The sequence below is a fragment of the Seriola dumerili genome, unplaced genomic scaffold (genome assembly GCF_002260705.1).
Source record: "Seriola dumerili isolate Sdu_G_001 unplaced genomic scaffold, Sdu_1.0 BDQW01000105.1, whole genome shotgun sequence".
Classification (NCBI taxonomy): domain Eukaryota; kingdom Metazoa; phylum Chordata; class Actinopteri; order Carangiformes; family Carangidae; genus Seriola; species Seriola dumerili.
In genome coordinates this window covers 175139-189309 of record NW_019174360.1, presented here as the reverse complement: position 1 = coordinate 189309, position 14171 = coordinate 175139, and the positions used below count along the sequence as shown (strand labels likewise).

General features: G+C 44.3%; 1 protein-coding gene across 1 annotated transcript; it reads left to right on the top strand.

The window, feature by feature from the left end:
• Positions 1–785: 785 nt before the first annotated feature.
• nab1 (NGFI-A binding protein 1) lies at positions 786–13884 on the top strand. Its single transcript, XM_022746531.1, has 8 exons — positions 786–865; positions 6469–7271; positions 7367–7500; positions 7605–7656; positions 8528–8647; positions 11017–11185; positions 13511–13672; positions 13808–13884. Exons 2-8 carry the CDS (start codon positions 6471–6473, stop codon positions 13882–13884), a joined length of 1515 nt encoding a protein of 504 aa, XP_022602252.1. The 5' UTR covers positions 786–865; positions 6469–6470.
• The last annotated feature ends 287 nt before the right edge of the window (positions 13885–14171 follow it).

Genomic DNA, 14171 nt, shown 5'->3' with positions numbered 1-14171 from the left:
GAATCTTTATCTTTCCACCTGCTACATAAACAGTAATATCTTTATATCTACATTATATTTTATTTTGCATTTTAAACGTGAGACATTGAAACAAGTGTTTTGGATCCAGTCCGACCAAAGAGAAAGAAAATGTTGTGGTTTATTTGGAATCTAAAATAAACTAATATTGTATATTGTTTGTGCTATTTTCACAATAAAAGTGCACAATTGATTATTGAAGTACATTATTTAAATTTTGGATGAAATGCCAGAACACTTGAATTCAGCCTCTTCTTCTCCGTTTCCCCAGTGCTTTTATTTTGTTACCGCAGGCGGAAGTGTGTGTGACTGCGTGTGTGTGTGTGCGCGCGCTTGTTGACGGTGGTGAATAGTGCAGGGGAGTGCAGAGACACTGGGAGAGGACTAAAACACTCACACACACTCACACACGCACAGACACGCACTCGGCACACACGCCACACGCACTCGGAGGAGAAAGACGCACGAAGGTCAGCGGCTCTTCACTGACTCTCTGCGCTGGTTTCTGTCTTTTCTCTCAGCGGCAGCAGAAAGAAAAAGTTTCCGGAGAGAGAGGAGAGAGGAGCGGAGTGTCGCTCTCTGGGAAATAATCCTTCAGTTTCTTCACTTGATTTCACATTTTGAATTTTACGCGCCTCGCTCTCGCTGTGGGATCTCTTCTTTTCGGGCTTTCTTCTTCTTCTTCCTTTTTTTTTTTTTCCTTTTTTTTTTTTTTTTTGCTGCACAAATTGACACGCAGGGTTTGTGTTGATAAACAGCGAGGAAGAGGAAGACGAAGCAGAAGGAGGAGAAAGAGAAGAAGAGGAACCAGACCAGGGCGGACCGAAGGGGGCCAGAAACTCACCAGGTAGGCTCCATTAGACACGGATTTAATGCTGCACGTTACCTGCTGCTGCTGCTGCTGCTTTTACCCTCCGCACAGGCTCGTTTCTGCAGATATCTCCAGCTAACACAGGAACACCACAGGAAACGATTTCAAATAACACTGAGGAGCATTTAAACTCCCCGTTTAGGCGCTAAAACTCCCCGTGGGAACATCGCAGCCAGAGAAAAACTATCACCTACACACACAGTAAGGATCTGTCTGAACTGTATGGATTTATTATAAGAGATGAAAATATTAGAGGCACTTAAAGATGGCTCAAAGATACTATAGAAATACTACGAGACGTGCACAATAACAGTCACTGCTGTGCATGGTAAATGTACATTATATGAATATTATAGGTGTTAAATGCAATAAAAGGAGACAGTGACATTGTTAACTTGCTCCTGAGCTGCACAGACAGAATATAAGAGATAAAAAAAATACCTTACAACACAACTATAGTCAGTCCTGTGCATGATAAGTGAATATTATATGAGTATTAGAGGTGTGGAGGGCGACGGTGTGATTGGAAACTTGCTCCTGAGCAGCACACACAGAGTATAAGTCTCCATTCGAAGCTATTAGAGATTTTAAAAGAAATACCTTAAAGGAAAATTACAAGGAGACAGAAACAGCTCAGACCTCTTTACTGAGGCTGTAAGTGTCTGAAAGCACAAGTACTGTCCCTGCTGGGCATCAGACATGTGTATTATATGAATATTAGAGGTGTGAAGGGAGACAGTGTCATCGTAAACTCACCACAGAGAAGTTTCTATAGGAACATTACAAGAATTGTCACATGATTTTTCACTTGTGTGTGTGTGTCGCTTGCTGCTCGTTTCTTTAGCTGCTGTAAATTTATTTTCACTCCATAATTGTACTAAATGTGATGTTTAAAGACTTCTGAGGACTGTGGACACATCACACACACACTCACACACACTCACACACACTCACTCACATAAGGATAAGGTCATAGTGATGATTACAACAACATGGTTCTGCATTGAGAAACTGGAAAATTCCTCTTGAATCAGAGTGAAATCAAAGTGTTCCTCAGGTTTCTGAGGAAGGGCACAGATAACCACGGTCTGCTGCGTGGCATTTCACCTGGAAAACTACACACCAGCCTTTAGATTTCACTCTGTGTGTGTGTGTGTGTGTGTGTGTGTGTGTGTGGTGCCATTGTGCAAGTGCACGCCTTACTTCTCCAGGTCAAAAGCTGAACTCGCTAAACTCGCTTTGTAAAGCAGGACTTCAATTAGAGCCTGCCATTCACTGCCGCCTATTACACCCCGGTCACACACACACACACACACACACACACACACACACACACACACACACGTCTGCTGTGTTAAAACTGGGGTAAGATGGCTGGGCGTTAGATATCAGTGAGAGTGTTAATGAAGACAGAAACAGTGAGGTGCTTTTAAAGCTGCAGGATTATTTTGCTGCTCAGGTACAACTTACCTGTTACACAGAGTCAGATTGAATCCTCTACAAGTGGAGGAATAGTTACTGTAAGGATGAACTGATCAGAATAGTTACTGGTTAATCAACTAATTGCTTGAATTTAAATATCGCCAGGTGAACACACGGATCTTTCAGATTCTCTCTGTAGAAAGTCTTGAACCGAATCAGTGTCGGTTTTGTTAGATAGTCGGATAAAATCTTAGAGCGTCGCTCAGATCGTCCAACAGCCTCTGAAACCTCCTCCTCTCGCACCTTTTCTCATGTGAGGAGGCTGTTTTTTCCGACCTCGGAGGATCGCACCGGGACCTCGTTCCCTGAACGCCTCTCGAGGCTGAAGCGTTCGTGAAATCGATCTGACAAACCTGAGGTTGTGGTGATAGAGATCTTTCCTTAAATGCTGGAAACGATCGTAGATGAACAAGTGACTCCCACACAGTCGTCTGAAGACGCTGCAGAAACCTGCAGGCGGGAATAAAAACTACAAGTTTTCATTTTTAACTTTATACTTTTATCACAAGCGTTAATCTTTTTGCACTTTTCACCTCCTCGCCTGATATGTCTCTTTCCAGGCTCCGTATCTTATCATGTCCGTTTGTTCACAGTGCGCTCAGTGTGTTTTCCGCCACGTGTTTAATTAAATGCAGCAGGTCTGATCCAGAAATGATGACAGGAGGACTTTCACAACAGATGACGTGTGTGTTCATAGGAAGCATCACGGCTTTATTTCAGGTCTGCTGAGAGTGTGAGAGTAAACATCTTTCATCAATACAAGTTTACTGCATGAAACACGCAGCAGCAGCAGCAGCAGCAGCAGCAGCATGAGTGGCTCTGAAGAACTTCTTGGGAAAGACGTGTAGAAATCTAGAGTGTTATCTGGAAACAGAGCGTCTCACCTCAAACTACCTCAGTGACTGTGTGTGTGTTCGTATCCGCTCTCGGTGATGGCTGACCTTCCAACCTCCTCTGAGCGTGGACCTTTTTGTCTTCAGACGTCGCCACTTTGGACAAACTCGATCAACAGCTGGACTCCAGATCCAGGATTTAATTTGGACCCGGCGTTTGTGTTTGTTGTATTGTTGAGTTTTGCGTATTTTTTTTTTAAAAGAGAAGACAAGTTCAGGCTGTGGATGCTGAGGTATGTGGCTTCGGTTCGTGTTATACAATCAAACATTAAATAACATGAACGTGGTCGCCGGTCTTCCCCGGGGTCCACAGGCGTATGTCCCCTCAGCATGGGAGCAGTCAGACAAAAGGGCAGCAGGTGAAGCTGTCACATCCGGTTACCTGCAGAACAGCTGTGAAATCAGTGCATTTTAAAAAGCTCAGCAGCACGAGCATTAATACGGTGTCACTGAAGACTTCCCAGGCGTAAACCACAAGCGCAGACTCTTTCTCGTTCGTCCGCAGCGTGGCCTCCGTCATGTATAGACGCCATTGTTGTATTTATGAGTCCAGTGTTTTCTTCTCGTCCAGTCGCTCTCTGATTGGTCGGTTTGTTGAACCCTGAGTGAATGTTATAAATGGCGCAGTTGCTGCTGTAGTTTAATGTGGCTGCACATGATTCACAGGGTAAATCATGATAGGTGTTGTTGTGTGTGTGTGTGTGTGTGTGTGTGTAACTCCAACTGGGAAAGAGATGAGTGAAAATGTTCTCAGGAGATGTTGATTGATGTGTGATAAACTGGAGTTCATCATTTCTTCTTCTTCCCCAGTGCCATGAGTTGAGTCTGAAATGAGTATGAATGGTCACTTCCTTTGAGTCGGGGCGTTCTGGTGCATGTGATGAACTTGATGAACTTCCTCTGTTGTAAGACAGTGACTTTGCTGTGTCAGCCCCCCCCCCCCCCAACACTGAGATGTTCTTAAACTACACATACATCTTCTTATTCAGCTTCAAATAAAACACAGAAGAAGAAAATATGGAGCTTTAAATATTCCGTTTATATGTCTTGCCTGGATGTGATGTTGCGGCGTACGTGTTTCGTTGGTGTTTGTCTGACTGTATTTACACATATCCTCCCAACCTCCCTCTCCACACAGAATATAACCTCGGTTTCTATTTCAGAAACACATTTGGTTGATTGGGAGAATTTCTATCACCTCACTGAATAGTTTGTAGCTGAAAAAAAGAAGCAGCAAGAAAAAGATTGTGTAAGATAAAAGCTAAAAACGAGAATGTTTTAAGTCGCTGTGTTTCCTCTGCTCGACTTTATGCAGATGGAACGAGTGTTTTTGGATATTTTAGATATGAACAACGATCCGATCGAGTGGAAAACACCAACTAAAGGATTGTTGTTTAACTTTGAGTAGATAGTCGTTGATCAACCCAGGTGTGCATGGAGTTTTGATGGAGACAGATGAAAGAAGCTGGTGCGGAGGTGACCTTTGCCTCACTGATGTGTCACACTGACCTCCATTTGGAGACGAAGCCGCCGCCTCGTCTGTGTCATCGCTTTGACCCAGAGCTTCGCTAAATGGATCTACAGGCAGCTGACTTTTAGCCGCTGGTCTGCTTTGTGGAGATTTCAGCGTAAACATAAAGACAGGTCATGAATCAGCAGCAGCAGGAGCAGCCGTCGTAGCAGCAGTGTTAGAAACTAAAGGTGTTGAATCACTTCTGTCTTCTCTCGCTGTCGTTTTCCCGACTCACTCAGGCTGAGTCGAGGCCTGCCTGGCTCCCTGGGCTGAGGCTCTCTGGGCCTATTCTGGGCGAGGCGAGCCCACCACCTACACATCCTGCAGGGGTGGAGAGAGGCATGTGGTCCTCCCAGCAACCCGGGCCTGCTGACTGCCACTCCTCTGTTAGCTGGGCTTCCGCAGGGCCTCACATGCACATAGGAACAGTCAGGAACAAGCCTCTCTCAGATCTCCACTGTTGCTCTCTCTCTCAGTTTAAGGTGGCGAGTGACAAGAGTTTGGCACAGATCTGAATGTTTCTCTGCTTTTGAGATTGTAGGCAGAGTGAGCGACGCCGTCGCTTTCGAAGATAAATACCGAAGTGACGGGCTGTCGGGGAAGCAAACAGCCGCACATCCCAGCCAGAAAAACTTTATTCACACTCTTCTGCAAACGTGGAATCTCATACCTGTAGAAACAAAGTGACGGCGGGTCGATTAAAAATACAGTTTTATCACAGAGTGCGTTCAAGCAGAACAAGACATTAAAGCACTGCGAGGAAAGTCTTTCCTCAGTTGTAGATCAACGCTCTTCAAGTGTGAGATCGACTGAATTAGTGCTGTAAGAGGCAGTTTTGTAGTTTTTAATTCATGCATCTGCAGAGTCTCATTCTCTGTGTTTATTCCACACCTGAACAGGCGTAGATTAACCAAACAGGAGAAAAAGCAAAAGACCTGAACGTCCTACAGGAGCCAGTCGAGCTAAAAACGCTCAGCACTCGTGGCGAAAAGTCAAATTTAACCTTTTACACGCACCTGTCGAGGCCTGATAACCTGAAACCCTGCACCTGCCAGGAAGAGTGTGCACAGTACAAATATAATTCATGTATGATTTTCTTTTTTTTTGTAGAAACGTGTCTCCTTCAGTTTCCAGTGATAATTCCATAAATCAGCTGTAACTAACCAAGAGAGCAGGTTCACATTTGTCATTTTAAATTATACCTTTTTTTTTTTTTTTGGCAGCTAATTAACAAATACCAGGCAAAACTTAGACGTCTTGTGACTGTGACATCTTTACTTTTCAGGTTCAGTCAGTTTCTGTGTGTTATCTCTGTGATAAACTGTGATAACTTCTGAAGAAGTCACATGATGGTGTCAGCCAGAGCGGAGCGTTGCTCAGCAGACAGCAAATGACTTATCTGACATTTCAACCTCGGACACATGATTTAGAGATTTTAAAGAGCAAACACATATTACAGTCAGGGACACTTCACAGCCAGTGTTGGGTTAGCTTAGCTTAGCATAAAGACTGGAAACAGGCGGAAACAGTTAGCATGGCTCAGTCTGAAGGTAACGAAATCCAGATAGAGTGAGAACAAGAAAGTAAATCAGCTCATTTCCCAAGTGTCTGTTTTTACTCACATCTCATTACCGTGTGTGTGTGTGTGTGTGTGTGTGTGTGTGTGTGTGTGTGTGTGTGTGCCTCCTCAGGTATGGCGGCGGTGTTGCCGAGAACCCTGGGTGAGCTGCAGCTCTACAGGATCCTGCAGCGAGCAAACCTGCTCTACTACTACGAGGCGTTCATCCAGCAGGGCGGCGACGACGTGCAGCAGCTGTGCGAGGCCGGCGAGGAGGAGTTCCTGGAGATCATGGCCCTCGTCGGCATGGCCAGCAAGCCGCTGCACGTGCGCCGCCTGCAGAAGGCGCTGCGCGACTGGGTCACCAACCCGGCCATCTTCAACCAGCCGCTCACCTCGCTGCCCGTCTGCAGCATCCCCGTCTACAAGCTGCCCGAGGGCTCGCCCACGCTGCTCAGCGCTCAGGACCGAGCCAACACCGCCAGCGTCAAGATGCCCAAGGCCGTCGCAGCCGCCTGCTCAGATCCAGGGAAGCTGGACGTGGCGCGGGACAAAGTGTCGGCCGGGTCGCCCCTGCAGGGCGGCAGCGAGGCGCGGTTCTGGTCGGGCCACAGCAACGACAGCGAGCACAGCCTGTCCCCGTCAGACCTCGGCTCCCCGTCCTCACCCAGAGACGCTCTGGAGGCTCTGGATGCTGCGGCTGTCCAGTCCGTCCTGGAGTGCGTGGACCGGATGGCGCCTGGACTCCCTAAGACAGATCTGACCGAGGTCAAAGAGCAGCTGAAGAACAACAAAAAGCTCGCCAAGATGATCGGACACATCTTCGAAATGAGCGACGATGACCCGCGGAGGGAGGAGGAGATCCGTAAATACAGCGCCATCTACGGACGCTTTGACTCCAAGAGGAGGGACGGCAAACACCTGACTCTGCACGAGGTTGATGAATATCCGTGTGTCCTCTGGATCCTTGAGCTTTATGTGTCTGTGTTTCTCCTGAACTAACCTGACTCATGTGTGTGGTGTGTGTGCAGCTGACGGTGAACGAGGCGGCGGCTCAGCTCTGTATGAGGGACATGGCTCTGCTGACACGTCGGGACGAGCTGTTCGGACTCGCCCGGCAGATTTCCAGAGAGGTCACCTACAAATACACCTACCGCACCAGCAAGTAAGAGCTCCGTCTGCCTTCCTCTGCAGACCCCGCTCAACGTGTTGCAGTAGCTGTTGTGTGTGTGAAGGGAATGAAGTTCATCTCCTGCTGTTTCTCTGCAGGTCTCGCTGTGGAGACAGAGACGAGCCGTCCCCCAAAAGGATAAAAACAGAGGTGAGGTTCCAGATGTGCAGCGGTGACGTTCAGCACGTGAGAGAACGTGCAGGTGGATAATGGAAACAGGTCTCACGGTGGGAGTGATGTGGCTCTACACCTCGGCCTGGTCCGTTCTCGTAGCGCTGAATCCGTCACGTTTAACACGGTCGGAAACTCACAACGATCCAAACTCTTTTCCTAAATCACCAAACTGCTTTACGGCAAATCCCCTGTCGTAAAAAAAAAAAACTACGACCGTATAACTGCACACTTTACGACAAATAATAGAACGAGACGTGTAACCTGAGCGTAATGCAGCATTCACCCTACACATTGACTATGATACAGACTCTAATAAATGTGGAATCTAAAGAGCATCAGTCTCTAGTTGTGGCTCTTTCACTCAGTCAAGTGTTTAACAGCGGACAGAGTACAAAGCGAATCTCCTGACGCTCTCTCGGGCTGAGAGTTGTCTTGGAGCTCTGAATGGTTCCTCTCAGTTTGTGAGGCGATGATGATGGGAAACATGTGGCGGCTGCGAACTGCGCAGGAAGAGCTGCAGATGAACCGACACCTGCTCAACGACACGACTCTGAGCTCCTGAAGGGAGTTTCCTCCAGAAACCATCAAAGGAAATTCATTATACATACGTCCCTTATCTCACATTGTTGTTTTATGAAGCTAAAATATAGGGAGGGGAAGAGACAACCAATAGGTAATAGGAATTATCTCAACTATAATAAGGATTATTTTTAGACAGACAGACAGAAAGTTAACTCCTCCTGTGGTCGTTTAACCGTTTCCACACCAGCTCTGAAGACATGTCCTACTTCATCTTAAGTGTGAAATAATAAGCGTCTCTGACCCTCTGTCTTCTCGACGCCTTCAGGAGAACTTCTTCGACATCCAGGAGGCGCTGCAGGCCATCCACATGAGGCAGGAGATGCTGAGGGAGCAGCTGGCCTGCGCCAAGTTGAAAGGAGAGGAAACGGTCGGGCGAAATCTGCAGGTGAGCAGACGAGTGCAGTAGAAAACTGCTGCTGTTTTAAAGTGAGAGTCTCTGGTTCCTCTCAGTGTTTGAAGGTCATCCAGGACGCATGTCCGTCCTCTGGAACAAGGTGCTGCTGATATCTGCCGGTCTGAGCTGCGACGGACACGTAACTGACGAATAGACAGATCAATAAATGTGCAAGAAATAAACAAACTACAAAGATAAAAGTGAAAAACAAACGTCCCTCAGATTTTCTTAAAGCAAAGAGAGGAGAGACGTAATCAAAGCTTTTTATTTCATGGTCACATTAGTTCAGACACGGACCAGTTTCCACCTCTCGGGGTCGTCATCAGGGAGGAAAGTGTAAAGAGATAATTGACACCTGCTTCTCCTCAGAGACGACACACCGGAAATATCAACATGACAAAACATGAGGACATTTTGCAAATGTTTTAAAGGGTCCCTGCTGGTTAAAGGGCTCATCAAGACAGTTTTAATCTCCACAGAAATGTGTATTACTCCACTGCTGAAGATAGTCCCCAACAAATGTGCTATTTCTCCTGTTTGATAAAAACTACAGTGAGCAGCAGTTTGAGGGAATTACTGAAGGTTGTTTTTGACAATAACAACAAACACAGACTATTGTCATCTTTATCAATAAGTGCAGTTGTTCATACGAAGTGCTGCAGTGTAAAGAAATCCTCGAAGACAAAACCAATCCTCGGATATGCACCAAAAAACATGTTTCATGTTTCTTTCACCAAATTTCACTGAAATTTTGTACGTTTTTAAGAAATCCTACAAAATGTAACGTTCTCAAACAGCCATGTTATATTTTTAGGGTTGTTTTCCACAAATTATTTTAGTTTTGCTTGACAGGATTTAAAAATGGAGCTCAGCAGATAGACTTTGCTCATTTCTCACTCATTTTTTAGCTTCTTTTTAGCATCAAATGTCATTGTTTTAATGTAATTTTAATATTTTAACACAGAAATATGAAAATCAAAGGTGAACACAGTGTTTCTGTGATGCTCAAACACCTCAGCTGTCGGGTGGACAGGGTCCTCAGCAGCAGATATATATGGCGACAGATGTCCGCATCAGCAGATGTTTGTGGCAGCAGGATCCAGTTTGATCCCAGTAATGGTCGTTATTGGTTTCCATGCTGCCGCTCTGGCTTGTTCCTAATTAGAGCCGGAGTGTAGGAGGAGAGCTTTATGATAACTCATTACCCAGAAAACACATCCATGTGAGCTGTGTGCGTGTTTCACGTCTCCATGCGTGTTGAACATGTGTCCTGTCTCATGTATTGTCTGCGTGTGTTTGTGCGGCTGCAGTTCCACTTGTCATTTTGATGTGATTTCCAGAAATCGCATTCAGAGGGAGAAGAGATTTCATGGCTGCATTCACACCGCCGGCCTTCTGAACATCCCATAATAATTTAAAGTGACAGTGACGTGCAGACTGACAATAACCTCACATCACTGCTGGTTTCAGCTGCTGTTTGGATGAAACCGAGGTGTCAGCTGTTTGTCACTCGTCCTCCGTGTTAATGCTCGCTGACTGCCTGGATCAGATTATTACAGTCATTTCCAATAATACATTTAGTCTCAAGTGCAGTTGTGGCTGTAACAGCTGTCGTTATAGTGACGGATGTAGTCGCACTTTCTCAAAATAACAGTTACAAGAGCTTTGCATTTATATCGGTACATTAATATATATTCATAAAGTTATAAATAAAAGTAATAATAAAAGAGTTAACATGAATTAAAATAGGGTGGGGCAACATGATGTAGAATTATAACTCATAATAATAATAATGATAATAAATACAGTGTTTCTAGGTAGATGTTTCTTATTTTTTCTATTTTTGTCTCCTAAGTTTAAAATCTTTTTCCATTTTTATTTAGACAGTAATTATTATTTCTAATAATTAGAATTAAAGTAAAGTTTACAGTTTAAAACGTACTGTGATTGACAGTATATTTACTTGATGATATAATGATAAAGTTCACAGTTCATGGGGAACACATATTTTTAGCGGTAACTCCCGTTCAATTTAATCCTACTGATCAATAATTACATTTGCTGTCATGTAAGATCAGTGGGTGAATGTCAAACCATTTAAAGCTGAAATAAATCGTGAGTGCAGATCATTATGTCTTTTGTTTTCTAACATGATGTCGACCTCTTCCTCGCCAAAGTATCTGTCTCTCATCAGCAGCCGTCTCTCTGCTCATTAACATCCTGTTTACTGTCACTCCACCTCATTTCAAATGGATGTGAAGTGAAACTAACAGCCTGCAGTTGACCGACGTCACTCGCAATCATGACATCACAGAGCTCAGCCGATGATTCTGACTTCAGTTTGTCCGTGTATCCGTCAGATGCAGCTGGAGCGTCTGCTGGCGAGGCAGATGGAGATCCTGCAGGACGCCGCCGTTCAGGAGCGACTCCAGGCTCTGGACTGGAGGATCCCCCCCGCCGCTTTAAAGTACCTCAACGACGCCCAGAACACTAACGGAGCCGCCGCCGACGCCAGCAGAGACAACCAAGGTGAGAAACAAGCCCAGAGACCCGAGAATCTGAATCTTCCAAACACAACGACTCCGTCAAATCTAAATTTAAACATCTCTTAATGTTTTAGAAGATCATTTCATCTCAAAATATGTTCAAACTTTATTTATATTTTCATTTATTATTTCGACCCACTTGCAATACCTCCGCAGCCGTGTGGATGTAAACGTCCTTAGCTTAGCTCAACAGCTACTTAGCACCTGTAGCTTCAACAAGGCAGAAACAGAAAAGACAAAGCAGGTGTGAAGCTTCACAGAGATCTGACACTCTTAGTTAGACGTGGTCTTCAACCTCTACGTGAATCATAAAGACATCTCACCTTTTGTGTTTTTTTTTAAATGCTGCTTTGCAAAGTCGTGGTTGGCTCACTGCTGCCTCCTGTGTCCAATCAGGGGAAGACACCCAGCTGCATGTACAGTCTGCAGCCAAGTAGTTGCCCTCGATTGGTCTTTATACTGAATCTGAGGCTAATTTGACTTGATCTGTTTTGGAGAGTTAATTTGAAGAGATTTATTTCATGTCATAAATGCCACAGGATGTGTACGATGTGTCTGTGGAGGGAAGCAACACCTATAGGTGCAGGCTTTCCACACCCAGCCCTGGCAGCTGTCACTTTTTTTTTTTTCATTTCCATTTTTTCATCTCCACCTCTCAAACACCGAGGGGGGTATGGAGGAGAAGAGAGAGAAAAATCAAGACACATCATTATTCAGGATCTTACTTCTCCTCCAGGCCTCATCTCATTTTCATCCTTTGCCTCCCTCACCCACTCCCGACAGCTCATTATAACGCTGTTCCCACAAATGCCACAATGCACCTGTAATTATCACGCCCACGCCTGTTTACCTCCAGCCAGTTGCCCAGAGGGGGGCGTCTCTCTCTCTCTACCTCTCGCTCTCTCTCTCTCTCTCTCCTCCCCCTCTTCTTCTTCTCTGCTTTCCTTCCTCTTGTCCCCTTTTCTCTGTCATTTGTCATTTCTTCTTATTCACGTCTGCTGTTGGTCCAAACTTCTCTCCTTCCACACACTAGTTTATTTCCTTTCACTGCCTCTACGTCTTTCTTAACCCTTATTCATCCCTTTCTCTCTTTCTCCTCTTTTATAGTCTCTTTAAAATCAAACTCTGCGTGAGTCGGCCTCATCGAAAAGTCCTCACACCTGTTTGCAGTTGTGAATTAACGACACATTCTGGGTGAAAATTGCTCCTGTACAATACGTTTAAACATACTGTCACAATCAACCAATCAATCGAATGACAGAAAGTTATTGGCAACTACTTTGAAAGTCGTTTTTGTAGATGCCACTTGGAGCTGTGGGAAATTATAACAGGCTTTTATTTTGTTATTTTCTGACATGTTATCAATTAGATTAGTAGGTAATGAGAATAATCGTTGGTCCAACACATACGACTTTAAACTGAATTTATTTGGATTTTGGACAGTTGAATAAAACAAGCAATTACAGCAACTTAAGATGGGTGGATATTATAACTTGTATTTTCCACTGCCGCATTTCATAGTCAAAACAATTAATCTGGACTAATAAAATCCACAGAAACAGCTAGAAAATGTGAATATGAAGCATCGTATTCTGTTTGCCTTTGACCCTGGGTCATAGGAAAACAAAAAGTATGATGACAGACAATGAAATAAGAATGTACAGACTCAAATGAAAGTAAAAGTAAAAGATGCTGATGAGTAGAGGAACCAGGATAAGACTGAACATAATACTCAGGAACAACCTGTGAAATGCAGATTAACTGTGTGTCAGTATTAAGCAAAGAGGAGTCTAGTGGTTCAGAAAATACAGTTAAATCTTCTCTCTCTCTGTTTCTTTCTTTCTCTCCAAAGGAATAAAAGGCAAACACGAGGGATCAGCAGCTTAACTCGCACTGACACACATGCTTTGTAACCACTGGGAATATTGAACATGTAAAACAAAGACGAACATCTGGGCTGATGTTTGCTTTTTTCCCAGCTGGATTTGCTCTAGTCCATGGCAGTTTGATTTCATATTTATTTAGCATTCAATGATTTATATGACAGGACAGGAAGAGCTGAAGGGATTTTATTATATATATATCTATAATGTATAATATTTGACAGGCTTTCTCGATTTTTATAGTAAGTATTTACAAATCAAGTTTAACAAAGAAAAACAGAAAAAATGTGGAAGTTTTTAATTTTCTTCTTGGTGTTTCAACCACATTTCAACAAATTCAACAAATATTTCGATGTTTTTGAGCGACAGATCATAAACAAAGGAATCAAATCAAAACAACAACGATTTTGTTCCCTGTTTTCCAGACGAACGTCCGATCAACTTGCGGGTGGTTAGTCAAAGCATGCAGGAAGGCGACCTCCCATTGGGCAAGCAGCTAGCCAATGAACTGAAGCGTCATCACAATAGCAACCACAACAACAACAACAACAACAACAACACAGACGAGACCAAAACACCAGCAACAGGTCAGTGATCAAGGACAAGACAATCTACTGCACTGAATTAGTTCTACGGTTACGACTTTGTAGGTTTGTTCAAAGGCTTTATTTTGAATTATAAACCTCTTTGCTGATGATACCGTGTTTTATCTTTGTCTTCAGAAAACGGGACGTCGCAGCGGGCGACCAGCAACGCAGAGAAGAAGATCATCAAGTCAGAGCCCGAAGACTCCACATAGTGCCTCCCCCCCTCCCCCCCCCATTCATTCTACTCACACCTGACAGTATGCAGTTATTACCCGTCAATAGATACTAAGCAAGCACAGCCACAGTAGAGCCTTAACAACCAATGTTGCCTCATGAATAGCATTTTTTTTTTTTTAATTTTGTCTTTTTGTTTTTGTTTTGTTTAGTTTTTTTTTTTTGTATTTGGTTTAAAAGGTATTTGCCAAAGCACCTAGAGAGCATGTCGAGAAGCGCCTCAGTGCTCTACAGGTCTTTGTCTGTTGGTTAATTGTACGTGTTA